This window comes from Cebidichthys violaceus, unplaced genomic scaffold (assembly GCF_023349555.1).
Source record: "Cebidichthys violaceus isolate CVI_PGR_0920_01 unplaced genomic scaffold, fCebVio1.0.p SCAF_26, whole genome shotgun sequence".
Taxonomy (NCBI): Eukaryota; Metazoa; Chordata; class Actinopteri; order Perciformes; family Stichaeidae; genus Cebidichthys; species Cebidichthys violaceus.
In genome coordinates, this window is record NW_027176439.1 from 5,999,140 (window position 1) to 6,017,560 (window position 18,421).

The following is an 18,421-nucleotide window of genomic DNA, read 5'->3' on the forward strand; positions in this document are numbered from 1 at the left end:
TCATTCTTCCAACGTGTGCCCACTAGCTCTCCTCTTCTGGAGTCATTCAGAAGCTCTAATAAACGGCCCACTGGATACCGAGAGATCCTGGAGGCAATAAAGTGCCCCCCCCCCCCCCCCCCCCCCCCCCGGTCCAGAGGGTGATGCTGAGATGATGCAACCAGAGGAGGGGGCGAGAGGATCATCCGGCTGCTGCCAGCAGAAAGAAACTCTCATCAGAACCCGATGCTGCCCGCAGTCTGAAGTAGTTCAATGAGCGAACTGTTAGCGCCGACAAATGAAGAGTCGTCGGACATCCATCAACGTATCCAACAGACACATTAGGAGAACCTGAGGTATGGAGATTTCATCTTCCTGCTGACAGAGCGCTGTCTTTTTTTTTTTTACCGGCTATGCTAACACCGTTAGCCTACCGATAGCATTAGCAACCTTAGCTTTGCCGTTGCTTGACTGACAGCTGAGGTGAATCAACTGACTGAAAAGAAGCGGACAGACCTACTCTGACGCTACGTTGATTACGGAGACTCGCTTCGTCTGTTCGTTTGTTTTAAATAGCAAACAATTAAGGTTTTAAGCACCATTTAAAGCAGATTGTTGGTCAGCCGTCAAGCTAGGAGAAATCACTTGGACATATACTAAAGACGATTTCAAAATAAGTTGTGAGGCGTTGACATGTGTCGTTCATTATTAAATGCGCGTCAGTGTAACTGTGGTGAACACGGCTGTATTTAAAATGTAAAGTTTTTTAAGTTTAACTGCAACGGTTGTTTTGTTGACTGTACTTTTGTCACGAAGCTTTTGTTTGTGGCGGTTTTAAATCAGTTCTGTGATACATTTCTAATTCGGCTACTTTAGCACTCTGCACATCATGACAAGGCTTACGTTAACTATAGCTGAATATTTTAAAATAGTTTCACTAACGTAAGGTATTCAGACCGTTTTGACTCGTATAGTAAATATTATTATTAGTAGCAGTATAAACCATATCAACCATATTCTACTACACTTTATATCATCTATTCTACCTCTACTTTCACTCTAGGTATATTATCTTGCTCTGTCGGAGTTTTGATAATGTAACAACAGTCTCCATGAAGAGTTGTTGAAGGGTTGTGCTTACGTGTCTAGCTTTGTGCTTTTGTTTTGAAGGCGTACGGCCAAACAGGAAGTGAAATTACTGACATTCCCTGCGTGCCTGACCTAATAGCTAACTAGCTAGCCGCGTTATCTTCTTGGTTTTAAAGTTGATATCTAGTCTGTAACATGATTGAACCATCGTGTGCTCACTCCACATAGTGGGTTTGTTGTCTTCGTCTCAAAGTTGTGGTTGTTGGAAGCATCTGCGTGTGTGTTTTGAATCACTGACACCGTTTGGGCTAACGTTAGCCGTGCGGCTGCTAATGTAGGTGTAGCCCAAGAACAATGTAAATGTGCCACCCCCCTGAGAAAAGTCAACAGAGAAGTGATGTTGCAGCACGTCAGTGGCCTCTGATCATACTCTAGCAGAGCTGTGGCCTCTGAGTCTCCCTGAATCCTCCTCCCTCTCTCTCTCTCTCCCTCTCGCTCTCTCTCTCTCTCTCTCTCTCTCTCTCTCATGCTCACTTCATTTAAATCATCTCCCCTTTTGACCACAGATGTTTCCCAACTTTCCTGGAAATGGCTTTAGGAAGAGCAATATTTCACAGACCACTCTTTAAATCAATGTCTTGGTAAATCTGACTTATGAGATACTCCTCTTGGCTCCGCCTGATCATTGCTTTGCTCTTAGATAATATTTTTTTTTTTTTGGGGGGGGGGGACTCTCCAGTCTTGAAGAACTTTGCCCCGAAGTGAGGGTAAATAACTATATGAATGTGTTTACACGACAACCGAATGGGTCAGGATTAACCTCCATTGGTTAAACGTATTAAAGATGGTTCAATCAGTTGTGGTAGGCAGGACTACTCACTAAAGACGCCACAGCTCAATAAGTTCTTTACCTATACAAATATTAATGCAAGCCTACGTCATCAAGCATGGCTTGTTTAATTGCATTCCAGGCTTGTGTATTAATAGGCATGTTATTATATGATGAAGTTCAGGGTCTGACAGTGTCTGCTGTGTCTCAGGCGGACTGGAGCCTGCTTGTCGTTGTACACAGTCACCCTTTTTTAGGGTTTTTTTTTCACTGGAGACGCCACCACAGGAAGCTGATGTTATGGTAAGGAGGTGCCTCCCCGCAGTTAAAGCGTGAATAAGGAAAGGAAGCAGGGAAGGAGCATTAATGAGCTACTAGACCACTGCTGCTGCCCCCCCCCCCCCCCCCTCACACCTCCTTCTCTCCCCAGACTCAGCTTGTTCTCCGTCTCGTGCTCCGTTCGGCTGTCTGTAGAGGAACGCTGCACACAGGCTCTCGCTCCTCTGGCCGGCCTCGGATCAGAGCCGTTGTGTTCGTTAACGCTGAAGCTGAATGCTGCTGCAGCTGTGTTTGATTTGAATCGGGATAAGTGTTATTGGCTTCTGGCTTATCAAGGAGCAGCTCACAGAGAGCTGCATGGCTGAGTTGAGTCACAAGTAAAATGACCTCATAGCTCTCATAGCATGGATAGTGATGGATTTATTTGTATTTAATAGGCCAAATTATTACATTTTAAATAATCATATTTGATATTTTGTAGATTCTGAATATCGGCTCTCACAATCTTTCTTCCTCCTCAACAGAGTTCTGCGGCTAATATTTTAGAAGATGTCCGCAAGTGGCAGAGAAACCTTTTCATTTCTGTGTTTGTTACAGATTTCAGCGATATTAAAACAATGCATCATTATCTCATGAACGGTCCAAAGAAATAGGTTTTCAGCATCACAGAAACGGCCTTGTTTTCGATGCTGTGCGATTCGTCACAGATGTCGGTGGAGGGGCTAGTGTGTATACATGCATGGTATATGTATTGTAGTTATTGTTTCTAACATACACAAACCCCTTTCTGCTGCAGAGGGAGAGAGTGAAGGAAAAGACAGCTGCCTTTGCCCCATTTAGCCTCACTTCTGCTCCACAGCCTGCGCTCCCATGTCTGTTCAGATCCAATGAAAAGAGATCTGCCTTCAGCGAGCTGCTCCCCGTTTCAGACATCTGCTCTGACACACATTCAGCTCTTCAGAAAGCTGGCTGCAGTAGTTTCTGAGTGCACATGTCAGTACTCTGGGAAAACGCCCCGTCAACCGTTTGTTTTATGAATAAATCCATGCATACGCAGTCCGTACGGAGTTATGTGTGCAGATAAGGCTGGGAAGTATTACAAAGGAGGGTCATGATATAGTCTAAAGGGAAGCCGAGTCCTTTGATTGTCCTGTAGCTTCATCTGGAGACGTTAGTCAGCTCACACACATTTAGACTTTTCTTTTGTGTCTTTGTTCCCCTCACGAACGTATGAAGACATGCACAGCAGGACGGTTGGAGTGCTGGCAAGACGACAGAAGCTTCCCAGACATTTATTCATAGCTGCCTATATGATTTAAGATGACCTGTCGACATACAAAGTCCAGGTCTGGGTAACGTGTAGCGAGACCTGTTCAGACATGAGACCGGCCACAACATGAAGCTTCCAAATAAGGCGATGCCTGCGGGGATGTGGATGTTCAAACTGAGGAGCCAACAAGAGACCCTGGCTGGGGATCGATGCATGGCGTCCACGCAGACTTTATGTTCACGAGTGGTCGAAGAAGAAGTTCCAGATACAAGTATGCTTCAAAGTACGCTCTGAAAGTGGAGTTTGTGCCGTAGCCGTAACCCTGCTGTCCAGGTCTGTTCTCAGGGACTAAAATCTACCAGCTGAGACGCATTATTCACCGTTTCCTCCCCGTGAGGCGGGGAAGATTGTTCCTTTTGTTTGCTTGCAGCGCTTTCACATAGCTTTCTGTGTTCTGATGGCATGTGACCCGTGTTTCATGGCTGAACGAAGTAAGAGCAGTTGGCGTGTTGTTTCCAGTAAAGAGTTCAGGTCCACATTCTTATGTTGAAGTCCAGCCCGTCTCCTCCTGAAGGCCAGGGCTCCGTCGTCTCTGTCGTCTGGTCCTATGAATTAGGTGAAGATAAACACTTCTCAGCATCTACGTCACTGGAGGCCAAGGTTAACCCGACAGAGATGATAACCAAAATAAATATCGCCACGGCAGTAAGAGAATGGATCGCAAGCAAGTACGCTCAAAGATTTAAAGTAACGTCTGCACCAAGAAAACACAGCTGAGGTCTATTAGACCAGTGTTTGTGTTTGAGGAGAGCTCAGCTGTGCTTTAGTAGCAGGTTACTTTGGATCCTCTGGAGAGAGAAGGTTGACTGTATGTGGCTCACATGATACCCCCCCCCCCGGCTGTATCAGACCTTAAATATTGATTTATTTCTGCAGCGTGTGTTTATTTAGTGACGACTCGTGGAAACGTTTCAGTCTGCGTATCGTCTAAACATTTGTGCTCTCGCTACAATACATGGGTCAGCTTCTCACAGGGTTCTGTTTAAAGTATGATTTACTGCGATTTGTGATTATGTGTATTTCCATATCCAAAACAATAAACTTCTGCTCAGGAAAACAACGGACTCGGGAGATGGATTGCCGCTGTGTTCCCGATGCACAATAACTCACTTTTCTTCCCCTCAAGAAGCCTTCAAGCAGAAACGAGCTCCAGATCTGTGCTGAAGTACTTACTCTTGGTCTCCAGCTGCGTCCCAAATCACTTCTCTTGCTATCGTGGCATCGAGTCAGGTTCTCCTCAGACCTGGACCCAGCATGCGAACAATACCGAATAAAGAATAAAGTTTTATGGAAGCTTTTGTGATTTGGTTACAGCCAGTTTCACCGCCAAACGAACACCGTTTACAGGCGACAGATAAATCCAACACGGCTTTAGGTGCTTCATTTGAAGTAGTTTGAGAGAATGTTTTTCTGTCATTAATTCAAGCCACATTTTTGCAACACAATGCACGAGGCAGCGCAGCAGATCACGCTCAAGAATGTGCTCCCATTAAATAGTTATTAGGAATCTTTTCTGAGTTGTTTTAAATAGAGCAACGGTGATTGTGAACCGGTATGAGCACGTCTTGCACCAACACGGCACAAAATGATTTCTTGGCAGTGCGAGATGATTGTTCAGTGCATCGGACCGGTTGCCCGGTAACAGACTAACACACGCACATATTTTTGGCTTGCAAAATATGACGTGCAGTTATTGGTTTGAGCCTTCACTTTGATCTGTGGAGGAATCCACTTTTTTCCTTTTTTGGGGCTCTGCTGACGATTGTTCTTGCCCATCTTTGTCCATGCTAGCTGAGGAGCAGAGAACCACCACACCGAGTGAACTCATTATCTGTGGTCGTTGCAGCAGCTGACGGGCGAGTGAAACTCTGAATTGACTGAACCATGACCAACACACGAGAGCCATCTAGTGGAGATGCGTATCAGTTGACCTGTGTCAGCTCCTGTTCAACAGCTTCCAAATGTCACTGCAGTGAAGACAAAGTGATATAAACGTCTAGCACCACGTCCGTTGTCCCACATCAAGATAAATGAACATTTTTAAACGGAAACATCTCCATTAACGACTCATTATAGGGGAGAATAAGCAAGTTAATATCCACCACCGCCCCAAAAGCCAGCTATCTAGAATACACCACCAGACGACGGATAGGGAAAGGCTTTCTACACGTGCTCGGATGTTCAGTGTGCTCTCACCGTGTTCCGGTGTTCAGGGAATAGCCTCTGTGGAAAGAATTCCTCCTCCGTGGAAAACTGGAGCTTTCGCTCTGCACACTGACACACATTACCTTCTCTCCTCCCCTTCCTTTCGTGCACAGATTGAGCTGTAGATGTATCGGCGTCACGGAGCTCAGTATGAAGAAGTCGGTCCGGCCAGCGGTGAGTAAGGCGAGCGGAGATCGAGGGAAGGCGGAGGCCACGGTGACGCCTGGGACCGGGAAGCCTGCGGCCAAGACCAGCACCGCTGCACCTCTGTCTAAGGTGAGAGCGGTCACGTGGCCGACTGCATGGTGTGAATTAGATTTTCTTGTTTGAAAGGGAGTATATTGTTTTTGTGTGCTTTCAGGTAAAAAGCAACGATGATCTTTTAGCAGCTATGGCCGGAGGATCAAGTAATGCCATCAACAAGACCAAGAGGACGGCCTCCATCGGGACTAATGCTAGCAACCTAGACAGCAAGCCAAAGACGACGTCCGGTAATATTCTATGCCTTCATATGAGTTTCATCTTTAGGAAGTTGTTTCACTGAAAATGTAAAGATTACCATAACTTCTTTTCCCCTTCTCTTACCAGGTGCTTCATCCAAGCGGACGACCACTTCGATTTCCAAGGAGCCAAATTCGTCACGAGACCGTCTCCGGACATCCAGGACCTCGGCCAATAAGAAGCAGCTGGTATCCGGGACCGCAGCGGCGGACGCAGCCTCGGGGAAGCGCTCTCGTGGTCAGCTCCTGCCAGAGTCCGACGGGCGCATGAGCAAGTCTAAGTCAGACGGCCAGATCAGTGATAAGGTGGCTCTGGAGACCAAAGTGAAAGACCTGCTGGGTTTGGCTAAAAGCAAAGATGTGGAGATCCTCCACCTTCGCAGCGAGCTGAGGGACATGAGGGCCCAGCTCGGCCTGGGAGGGAAGGAAGCGCCGCAGCAGGAAGAGGCTGGGGAGGAGGAAGAGGAGGAGGAAGAGGAGGAGGTGGAGAAGCCCCCGGTTTCAGCCATCACAGCGGCTGATGTGGAGTCCACTCTGATTCTCTTACAAGAGCAGAACCAGGCCATCCGAGTGGAGCTCAACCTGCTGAAAAGTGAGAACCGGATGCTGAAAGACCGGCTCAATGCGCTGGGCTTCTCTCTGGAGCAGAGGCTGGATGCCTCCGACAAGCTGTTCAACTACGCCTCCCTGAGCCCGGACCTGGCCGCGGGCAGCGGGCAGAGCGATGGCGGAGGAACGGGTACGCTGACCTCCTCGGTGGAAGGCTCGGCCCCTGGCTCCCTGGAGGACCTGCTCACGGGACACCAGCACGGAGGCTCAGCGGACAACCTCGACAGCGAGTCCAGCGAGGTCTACCAGGCCGTCACCTCCAGCGACGACGCTCTGGACGCGCCCTCCGGAGCCTCCTCGTCATCCGAATCGGAGTGCACGCCCAGCAGGGAGCGCTCGCGGAGGGGCAGCAGCGACAATGCCAGCGAGGTGTCAGTGGCGTGTCTGACGGAGCGCATCCACCAGATGGAGGAGAACCAGCACTGCACCGCCGAGGAGCTCCAGGCCACGCTGCAGGAGCTGGCCGACCTGCAGCAGATCACCCAGGAGCTGAACGGAGAGAACGAGCGGCTGGGCGAAGAGAAGGTGATCCTCATGGACTCCCTGTGCCAGCAGAGCGACAAGCTGGAGCTGTACGGTCGACAGATCGAGTACCTGCGCTCCCTGCTGGACGACCACCACATATCGTACGGACTGGAGGAGGACATCAAGAGCGGCCGCTACATGGAGCTGGAGCAGCGCTACGGAGACCTGGCAGATAACGCCCGCTTTGAGAGAGAGCAGCTGCTGGGGGTTCAGCAACACCTGTCCAACACTCTGAAGATGGCTGAACAGGACAACGCCGAGGCCCAGGAGATGATCGGAGCGCTGAAAGAGCGGAACCACCAGATGGAGCGCATCATGGAGTCCGAGAGACAGGGTCGGGCCGCCATGGGGGCCGCTCTTGAAGAGTACAAGGCAGCGGTGAGCAGTGACCAGGCGGAGCTGAACCGCTGCAGGAACCAGCTGGACCAGGAGAGGCAGAGGGTGGCCGAGCTGTACTCCCTTCACACGGCCGGGGATAAAAATGACATCTGCCAGCTGCTGGAAGGAGTGCGTCAGGGGAAAGAAGAGGCGGAGGCCAAGGCGGCCAAGTTGCAGGAGGAGCTGAAACAAGCCCACGGTGAACTCACCCGGCTGCAGGAGTCTTTCAGCAAGGTGGGTTGAAACGCGAAAGAGATGTTGAGATGTCAAATCGCAGGCTAGTGCAGGAATAGTGTGTAGGGCGTCAATCGCCTGAAGCCATAGGATGCTAAATTTAAGCGTTTGGCCTAGATGGGACTGAGAGTTTAATTGTCTGTGGAGCAGAGCCAGATTCAGCATCCAGGTCTCCAGAGTCTACCTTCCTGTTCGTAGCTCACCAAGCACCAGGCAGAGGATGTACTTAACCCTGTACACAATACATCTCTATGAATAACTGTATACACTGCTAATGACTTCTTGGCTTGTTAATGAAATGAACTATACAACTCTTCCTGTCTGTGTGTGTGTGTGTGTGTGTGTGTGTGTGTGTGTGTGTGTGTGTGTGTGTGTGTGTGTGTGTGTGTGTGTGTGTGCGCAGCTGGACAGGGAATACAGACACTTCCAGGAGCAGGTGCAGCAGCAGATGGCCGAGCAGGAGCGCATGCTGGAGAAGCAGCGCCTGGAGCTGCAGGAGAAAGAGACCGAGATCGCGGACATGAAGGAGACCATCTTTGAGCTGGAGGACGAGGTGGAGCAGCACCGAGCTCTGAAGCTCCACGACAACCTCATCATCACGGACCTCGAGAGTAAGCGGGCTGAACACACAGAGCGGCGTGAACTCATGACGGTCCGACTTTGACTGACTCTGTAGGTTTATGCGCCCTCGTGTTTTGCTGGAGCAGCCAGTAAGAACCAATGACAGCGTATCGTGTTCCACATCTCAACGGTCTTAGTCTCCTGGCATCAAGTGTTTGTCAAACTTCCTCTAACTCAGTCCTCATGCTAACGGTGGTAACGCTTATGGTATTGAGTCAAACAAACACGCATTCACTTGTATTCCTGTTTCAGACTCGGTGAAGAAGCTGCAGGACCAGAGGCACGACATGGAGAGAGAGATCAAGATTCTCCACCGCAAACTGAGGGTAAGAGTGATCTGTTTGAGGAGATGATGATTAGCATGAAGCTCTTTGTTTTAGATTGCTTCATTAGGAGAAAGAGAGACGGTCCACGAAGCAACTTTAGGCCGGTGCTTTTATGTCGACGCTGGTTAAAACCATAGACCGTGTGTAAAGATGGACGACGCTTCTCCACTTCCTCCCGTTGAACAAATTCAAAGCCAAAATATTGCCGATACGGGCGCTGCCATCTTGCGCTTGTGCCAAAGTCTGCGCAGTAGCGATCAGGGGGTGGAGCCACACGATCGAGGCTCCGCCAAAACCCAATCGCAAGCACAGCCACGCCTTGTTAGCGCGTGAGCGCCACCTAGTTGAAAAGAGAGACACAACAACTAACCTAACTAAGCTGTTGTCTCACTGTGTGTGTGTGTGTGTGTGTGTGTGTGTGTGTGTGTGTGTGTGTGTGTGCGTGTGTGCGTGCGCAGGAGGAGTCGATGGAGTGGCGTCAGTTCCAGGCCGATCTGCAGACGGCCGTCGTCATCGCTAATGACATCAAGTCCGAAGCACAGGAGGAGATCGGAGACCTGCGGCGCCGGCTGCAGGAAAACCAGGACAAGAACGAGAAGCTGTGCAAGGAGCTGGACGAGGTCAAGACCCGCAAGTAAGACCCGCGGAGAGACGCTTGGACGAGCTCCAGCGGTCATGCTGACATCGTCTGTCTGGTGTTTGTAAAACGAATGAAGGGAAGCTCTAACTTTGCTCATTTCAGGGTTTCCATCCATTTATCTTTGATGAATCCCACAGTTGGAAAAATTGCCTTTACAGAATAAACAATGTGACTTAGAATGTCCCCATAACTGTCCCTACAGCATGATATGAACCTCAGAATAAGATCCTTCCTGAGTGGACATACTGAGCAGAGTACTGTGTGTTTCCCAGGCAGGACGAGGAGAGAGGAAGGGTGTATAACTACATGAACGCAGTGGAGAGGGACCTGGCTGCTCTCAGACAGGGGATGGGTCTCAGCCGGCGATCGTCCACCTCCTCGGAGCCCTCGCCCACCGTTAAAACACTCATCAAGAGCTTCGACAGTGCCTCACAAGGTACCCCGCGACCACAACATGCTCCTCCTCTTTCCTCACTTTCAGCCGTCGCTTGTCCACACAGAAGGAACTTTTCTCCCGACGCGGTTCATGAAGTCAGGAGTCGTGGACCAGGTCTAAACTGAGCCGTTTGTGTTCGCTCTCGATTCAGGTCCAGCTCCTAACGGGAGCGCCCCGGTGACGCCGACGGCCACGGCCGCTCCGATACCACGCACCCCCCTCAGCCCCAGTCCCATGAAGACGCCCCCAGCAGCCGCCGTGTCCCCCATACAGGTACCGGAGGACGGGCTTCAGGCGTTACCGTTCACAGTTCATACTTTTCAGTGGTTATCTAGAAGCTTTATTGACCGCAGAAAAGATTAAAAACCACGTTACAAGGAAAACTTAATTATTAATTATTGTATTGTGTATTAACATTATTAATATTCTGACAAACTAACCTTCCCTGTTCACTTAGTGTCAGTGGTTCTGCTGAGAGTGAACTGTGTGAACAGTGAATATGAGACACATCCTGTCCCACTCATTCTTACACACTTTTTGTATAAATATTAAAATCATTATTAATACATATTAGGACGGCTGATTTCAAACCGTGTGGATGTGATTAACTGGTGAGAGGCTATAGAGAAGTTAGACTTTGCCTCTAATGTCTACATTTTGTTTAAGCCTTTTGGTTTCTAAGTTCATTAAAACTCATGTGAATTAGTATTGAATATGATTGCACAGTAATCATTAAAGTTCTAATAACTTCATCTGTTCACACTGTGAGCTCACATTATATGTAAGAGTGTATCATATATGTAATATAATAATAATATATAATAAATATGTATAATAAATAAAAACACACACATAATTACCAGTTTTTTAATGGGAAACCTGCTTTGTTCCAGTGGGTTTTTAATTGTTCGTATTATTAGTTCAGGCTGTGAAATCACCAACCCTAGAGACACTTTTGTTTTCTTTGGACAGCAACTATTTATTTATCTATTTAGAAATGTTGTGTTTACATGTTTTAGATTGTAATTGTATCCACCTACAGGATGTGTAATGCAGAAAGCGGTCATTGTTTTTTGCTGTTTCAGAGACACTCCATAAGTGGCTCCATGTCCGCCGCCAAGCCGCTGTCCTCCCTGAGCGATAAGAGGCCCAGCTACACAGACATCACCATGCCAGGTGATCATTTAAACACTGTCCGTACGCCGTAGAGGGCGGAACAATGCGCCGGTGAATATGGGTCACAAGCAGGAGATGCCAGAGTCCTCTGCCCTCCGCTACGCTTTTGTCACAGTGAACGTGAACGGACCTCCACTCTCTCGTGAGAAGTGACCGTTTCCCCTCGGAGGCCTGGAGTTGGCAGTGAGCAGGTTTACTGTGTGTTGACTTCATGTTTTGAGTTAATCAAAACACTGGAGTGGACGATAAGAGGGGAAAAGATGAACCGCCACGTAATGTAGAGTTTCCCACAGTTCGTTCTCACCAGTAATGAGTTCAAGTGTTTTGTGTGAACGTGCAGACTCGGCCATAGCCTCCAATGTTCTCGCTGCCTCGTTGGGCGGTATTTCCTGAGCTCAGAGGGGCTGGAATGTGACTCTTTATTGACCCGGTTATCTAATTCCAGAGTAAGTCCCTTATAGAAGCACCATATGTCACGTAAATACTGTGATGTATCCACAGCTGAGCACCTCCTCAGGGGAACCTCGGCTAGCCGACCTCCGTCTGTCCACCAGAGGGTCCCCAACATGGACTCCACCAAGACGATATCAGGTCAGAGATGCTGGCTAAGTTAAACTAACTCACTCGATAGTTTAGTTTAAGAAAGCGGTCTTTAATCGTGTCCCTCGTCCTGAGCAGTGTCCCGCCGGAGCAGTGAGGAGATAAAGAGGGACATGTCTGCTGTGGATTCCTCCTCAACCTCCCTGATGGCTATGAGCGCTGCGTCCTCCCCGCTCTCCCTGTCCTCCTCGTCCCCCACCGCCTCCATCACCCCCACAGCGCGCAGCCGCCTAAGGTACCGCCTGCTGGGCCGCTGACATACGAGTCGCTCACACTGCCGGTTTGAAGTCCGTGTTTTCATTCCGGTCAGTGACGTTAATCTGTTTGACATCACCTCTCCGTACCGTAGTTGTGATTGGTCTCTCCGAGCTCGCTAAGCAAACATGCCTACCGTGTGATCTGTTAGTAAATCTGTTAAAACCGTGAGTGTTTGCTCTCATGCGTCTTCTGTGTGACAGAGAAGAGAGAAAGGACCCGCTGTCAGCTCTGGCCAGAGAGTACGGAGGCTCCAAGAGAAACGCTCTGCTGAAGTGGTGCCAGAAGAAGACTGAGGGTTATCAGGTAGGTCCCTGGAAGGTCCCTGGAAGGTCCCTGGAAGGTCCCGGCTCATCCGACCCCACGCGATGACGTTTCTACAGCTCTTCTCCCGTATGTGGGGAAGAAGCTGGCATTAAGTGACAAACATAGTGAAAGGTGGGGAGAGAAAAAGGTTGTATGAAGCCTTTCGTGGCTCCAGAGGGAGCCGTGTGGAATCTGATCAACTGCCTGAAGCGATGACTCGGTGTTGGTTGCGTCTGAAGAGTCAAAGAGTCGCCAGTTCTTGTCAAAAGCGACCAGATGAGCTTCAGAACAGTCGGCACAGATTTTCCTTCCACTGGTTTGAGTTTTATGGTAGTGTTTTATGTCATAAACTGATCTTTATGTGCCGAGTTAAAATCAATGAATCATGCAAAATAAGAGACATAAGAGGTTTTTTTCTTTTATAGTATTAGAGCTGATTGTTATTATTTATTAGACTAGTACATACTGTCAAGAGGGTAATAATTTCAAGACTGGACATTGAGAAGAATATGAACGTTTAGCTGAATCTGTACAGTGACTGTGACAAAGTGGGACAAAGCATGAACGCTGTCCTGGTGGATTTGGCGCCCCCTGTGGTTACCGGTGGTAACAGCAAGTACAGTTTGTTTTAGGAATACAACAGAAGAGTAAGAGGAGTTTGTTTCCTTGCTGAGGAGTTTATCTAGCAGCCCTCTGCTTCCTCCGTCTCGTTTCATTACTCTTTGAACTTTTTGATTTGAAGTATCAAAGCAGAGAATGTTGCTAGAAGTAAACTGATACGGCGTTAGAAGAGTGAAGAGCAAACGGTGGAGCTGACATCAATGGGATGAAAAAAAAAAGATGGATTACATGCTGCGTCATTTCCTGTGAATCCATCGTACATACTTGAGCAGCAAACTACAAGACAGCGTGGGAATGGCGGACTCAAAATCAAAGCATTAACCTAGACATGACGACCCACAGGCGTGTCACTGTCTCCCGCCGTATTGAAGCGGTGTTTACTCCTTTTTAAACTGATGTAGGTTGTGGTTACCATGACTCCGCGGTTTCTCTCCAGGAAGTGTGCAACACTTCACACATCCTGCAAGAGACCTACCTGACAAAAACACGGGGCTGTCTCTGAATCATAGCGGCACCGTCCAGGTTCTAGTGGAGGAGACTCATGTTGGTGCTGGTTTAGAACTACAGATTTACAGCCCCTGCAAAGGTCAGGTGGCAGTTGATGATGGAAAGGATGATGAATATGATATGGATGAGTACTGTTAACACGTCATATAAAACCCCAGGTGTGTCAACAGATCGAGCTGCGGTTCTCTGTGGTTAAATCATTTTAAAGAGTTCCATGAGAACTTTATACTCCACTGACTTTTTCTCCTGTTCTGTCGAGTTAAATCAAAGTTTAAGCGGCCGATCGCCGCTTTGTTTTTCAGAACATCGACATCACGAACTTCAGCAGCAGCTGGAACGATGGCCTGGCCTTCTGCGCCGTGCTCCACACCTACCTGCCCGCACACATCCCCTACCAGGAGCTCACCAGCCAGGAGAAGGCAAGTAGAGCCCCCCGAGAAAAGCCCCCGAACGTTAAGCCTCCATGACTCCGCCACCGCCGTCGTGTCAGACATCGTACCGCCGCCGTCGTGTGACTTTGACTCTCTCTTCTTTTCTCAGAGGAGAAACTTCACCTTAGCGTTCCAGGCTGCAGAGAGTGTGGGCATCAAGTGCACTTTGGTAAGCTCGATGCCGACATGAAACCACTTCATTCTGACTGACGGTGCTCTGAGTGTAAAGAAGGTTTAACTTCGGGTCAGATGAGATGCCTTAATTTGGACATTCTGTATACTCAGAGGAATGTGTTCATAAACATGTATGTCTTTCTCTCTTTGACCATTTTTAGAGTTATTCTTTTTGTGAATAACTCTATGTCCCCTTTACTCATAATGTAAATATACTGACATGCTAATCATTAACCAGAGATGAACTACTACTGCACCGTGTGTCGTCTATAGTTCTGTTTTCAGTTTCATACTTTTCTTTCACCTGCTGAAGTATTAGTGACAAAGAGCCCAAACTGTGCAGCTAGACGCTGTTTAAATCCACAGAGCTTCATTTTAAATCCCAAAGTTCTCAAGAACACCACATTTTGGGAAATGCAATTATTGGCTTTCTTGCCAATAGTTGATGCCATTTGTGTACAATAAAGGGGAGACGGTTAGCTTAGCTTAGCAACAAGACAGGAAACGGTTGTACAGATAAAGTAAATGAGATGCAACATGTGAATTAGTGAGGTACCCTTTTTCCAGTCTTTATGCTAAGCTAAGGTAGCTTCATATTTAGCGAAGTGAAAGAACTTTTCCCAAAATGTCAAACTACAACTCCTTTTAGGGGAAATGAAGAGGAGAGAGGTTTGTTAAGGGGTTGAATGCGTGTGTGTGTGTGTGTGTGTGTGTGTGTGGTCTGGTTCACAAGTATGTACACAATGTTAACTTGTTGAATGATCTCTCTCTCTCTCTCTCTCTCTCTCTCTCTCTCTCTCTCTCTCTCTGTGTCTGTGTGTGTGTGTGTGTGTGTGTGTGTTTGTGTTTTCCAGGACATAAATGAGATGGTGCACACAGAGAGGCCGGACTGGCAAAGTGTCATGACCTACGTCACAGCCATATACAAGTACTTTGAGACCTGACTCCGCCGTCTCACCTGCTCCTGCAGCACAACCAGAGCCACGCCTGCCCTCCTGAGCTCTCAGCAGCCTCTCAAACCCACGGACGACTGGTATACCTCACTGCCACCCCCCCACCACCACCACACACCCAGTCACGCTGCATGTCGCTCCTCAGTATCAACACTAAACCTGAACCTCACTGGACTCACTCACACAGATGCATCCTTCCAATGCAGCGTCGAGGGCGCTTTGTGTCGCCTGTACGTCTACTGTTACACTAGTAAGCCATGAGAAGTACCTCCGGTCAACCAAGTATGAACTGACCAGCGGCCATCTCTTCCTTTGCTTCACGCCTAAAGGAGTCAAGTCTCAGTGCCTTCTACCTGGCTGTTCATGGCAGATCATATTCCTTCACCTTCATTCTAGTTTCCAGGGGAATTCTTGCAAAATCTTTCTTTTCTTGGTTGTGAACAATTTGCAGAAAACATCAGCTTCCACAGAATCACAAACCAGAAGTCAGAGATCTTGGAGTTCCCCGGACAACCCTGAGAATAGAACAGACAGACGCAGCCTTTTTGCACCAAGTCTTCCAGAGTTCAATGCCGGTGTCTCTCTCTCTCTCTCTCTCTCTCTCTCTCTCTCTCTCTCTCTCTTTCTCTTTCTCTTTCGATGGATCAAGTGCCTGTGAGAGTTCTGATGCAGGAGACCAGAATACGAGCTCTCTCTCTGTCTCTCTCTATGTGCCAATCCTCCACAGAGGCCGGCAGTGACTTTTCACTACAGTTTGTGAAGCTGAAGATTTCAGGAGTTGTTGCCAAATATATTCCACAGCCCTGCGATTTGTGGATTTGTGATGCTGCAGCACCAGTACTCTGGTGTGACGCTTGTTGTACGCCGACGTGTGAGGAGTTGAACACTAGTGAGTGTTTGCATTTTGTAGGCCTGCGTTTCATTCGGCACATACATGCATCATGTCATCGTAACCAAAATATGAGTGAGTAGTATTTAGTCTCTAGATAACATGTGTGTTTGATTGACATTTAAGTTGTGTTTAGATCAGAGAGCCTTAAACTTTAGAGTCTAATGAGAGAAAGCGACTCTCCCCATGGACAGATTCACAGGTGATGACACACCTCTGTACTTATTTCACTTATTGGGAAATACACGTGTTCACTCTCTTGCAGAGCGTTAGATGAGAAGTTAGCTTAGCCTAGCATTAAAACAAGCTCACTAGTTGACATGTTATCTCTTAATTGTCTCTTTAGTCGAGGTGCTTGTTTTGCAGATTTAGTTGGTACAAAGCCAGGCTAGCCGTTTCCCCTCTGCTCCCAGTCTTAATGCTAAGCTAAGCTAATCACCTGCTGGCACTAGCTTCATGTTCAACGCACAGAAAATGAGAGCGGTATCAATGTTCTCACCTTTCACCCGGCAAGACGGCAAAAAAATTGTACTTTCTAAAATCATTCATCATCATTTCTTTAGCTCAAAATATGCACAAGTACATTTCATGTTGTGTGTGTGTGTGTGTGTGTGTGTGTGTGTGTGTGTGTGTGTGTGTGTGTGTGTGTGTGTGTGTGTGTGTGAATGCTGGTGCGGTGTTAGACAGGTAGTTTTTGAAATACTTAGTTACTATAGAGATACTTTTCAGCACACAGCGTCATATCATTTGTGTGATTTCAGTCGGCAACATTAATGTTGTGCACATCGCTTCAAGTCCCCTTATTTAGTATTTACAAGCAAAACACAAGCATGTAATCAACGGTTCATGACTCACTGTGATGCAGCTGTGAGAGCTTTAAAAGGACATTTTAAGTGTTTAATAATGTAGAGTTTGTCAGCAGTAATAACTTCTATTAAGACTTATTTATATCATTACAACCGTTTCACTATATTGTCATTATTTATCTGTTGATGTCACAGGAGGAATTATAGTTGTGAACAAATGCATTAATAAACACTTATATATATATATATATATGCTTACAGCTACATTTTAAGTACATCATAAGCCGTTTATTGAATGTATATATGCTGCTTTGAAATGCTAAATAGGGGGATTTAAACTAAAGTGCCACCATGGTGTGCTGTCTGTCTAACGGGCCTCGACACGCCAAGTTCACTGTATTTATTTAGCATGGTTACCGATCATTGTAGTGAGGTCATTGCTTTGTGTGTGTGTGTGTCAATGGATTTACCACACATACAGCAAGTAGCTGCACTGAGATAAGCTTTTTGTATCCCGCACTAATGTCCTGCCTTAACCAGTTCAGCCCAAGGCTCCTGCGAGCGGAACTGACGCTTCGGTCACCAGGCGCCGCGTCGCAGCGTGGAAACGGTCCCTGAAACGAGGTCCTCCTCGTGTGAGGAGCACTTCAGAGTGAGCGACGGGCGTCAGCTGGCATCAGATACGACTTCTTCTTCTCTGTTTAGAAGCCCATCCTGCCGAGCCAAAATCAACACAGTGTGTACAGCTGCAGTAGACAGTCAGTGATTTCATGTTCGCACAAGAGCCTGCAGCAATGACCGTGTTCTTTATTTTCTTTGTGTGTGTGTGTGTGTGTGTGTGTGTGTGTGTGTGAGGTATTTAATGACATTTGAAAGCGCCGGCTCTGTGTTGACAGCGGTGTTGTGATGCCATGTTGCTGAGGATCGTCGGCCAACAGTTTTATTGTGTTCCACCGCCGGCCCACGTGTTTTATTGCTCCCGTCAGGACCGTGTGAGAGCTGCAGGACAGTCTGAAGCCTCTCCGTCCTGGAAGTGGAATGTGTGTGTGTGTGTGTGTGTGTGTGTGTGTGTGTGTTTGATCACGCTTTAGTGATCCTGGGACTTCACGAGGTCCGGCGGGTGTCGATATGTAGAGTGATTGATGAGCGTGAGGAGAGACCAGACGGCTGGCACAAGCTAGGAAGCACATTCCACCTCCACACGATGCCGCCACGAGGGACATGTTACACTCTGTAGGAGCTGAGGAGTGTGTGTGTGTGTGTGTGTGTGTGTGTGTGTGTGTGTGTGTGTGTGTGTGTGTGTGTGTGTGTGTGTGTGTGTGTGTGTGTGTGTGTGTGTGTGGTGGTGGGGGGGGGGGGGGGGGGGGGGGCTTTGCCATAACGAGCAAAGCAAATGTGAACAGTGCGTTGTGTCTTTATTGGGTCCACTTCATCACAATACATTTATTTTTCTTTGTGTTTACTTGAAAATGCTCTGAGAATTCCACTGAACCTGCTTTAGTCTGTTTTGTTTCCATGTTGCCTTTTTATTTTTATAATCCACGCCGCATTTTGTTTTTGGTGTGATTGTTTTTTTTTTTTTCTTCCCTCATCACACTAGTGCTGAAATGGTCCCTTTGAAAGGGTGAAGCTGAATGAATACGTGTGTGTGTGTGATTGTGTGTAAAGGGACTAAGCTACAGTATTAAGTGCACACTACGATGATAATCAGTAAGAAATAAAC

At 47.7% G+C, this 18,421-nt stretch overlaps 1 protein-coding gene across 1 annotated transcript; it reads left to right on the top strand.

Annotated features, from left to right (window-relative positions):
• The first annotated feature begins 181 nt into the window (after window positions 1-181).
• specc1la (sperm antigen with calponin homology and coiled-coil domains 1-like a) lies at window positions 182-18,046 on the top strand. Its single transcript, XM_068720806.1, has 16 exons — window positions 182-335; window positions 5,825-5,987; window positions 6,073-6,202; window positions 6,300-7,957; window positions 8,361-8,568; window positions 8,831-8,904; window positions 9,363-9,538; window positions 9,817-9,980; window positions 10,132-10,253; window positions 11,066-11,156; window positions 11,658-11,747; window positions 11,835-11,991; window positions 12,215-12,317; window positions 13,748-13,864; window positions 13,986-14,045; window positions 14,905-18,046. Exons 2-16 carry the CDS (start codon window positions 5,862-5,864, stop codon window positions 14,992-14,994), a joined length of 3,366 nt encoding a protein of 1,121 aa, XP_068576907.1. The 5' UTR covers window positions 182-335; window positions 5,825-5,861; the 3' UTR covers window positions 14,995-18,046.
• The last annotated feature ends 375 nt before the right edge of the window (window positions 18,047-18,421 follow it).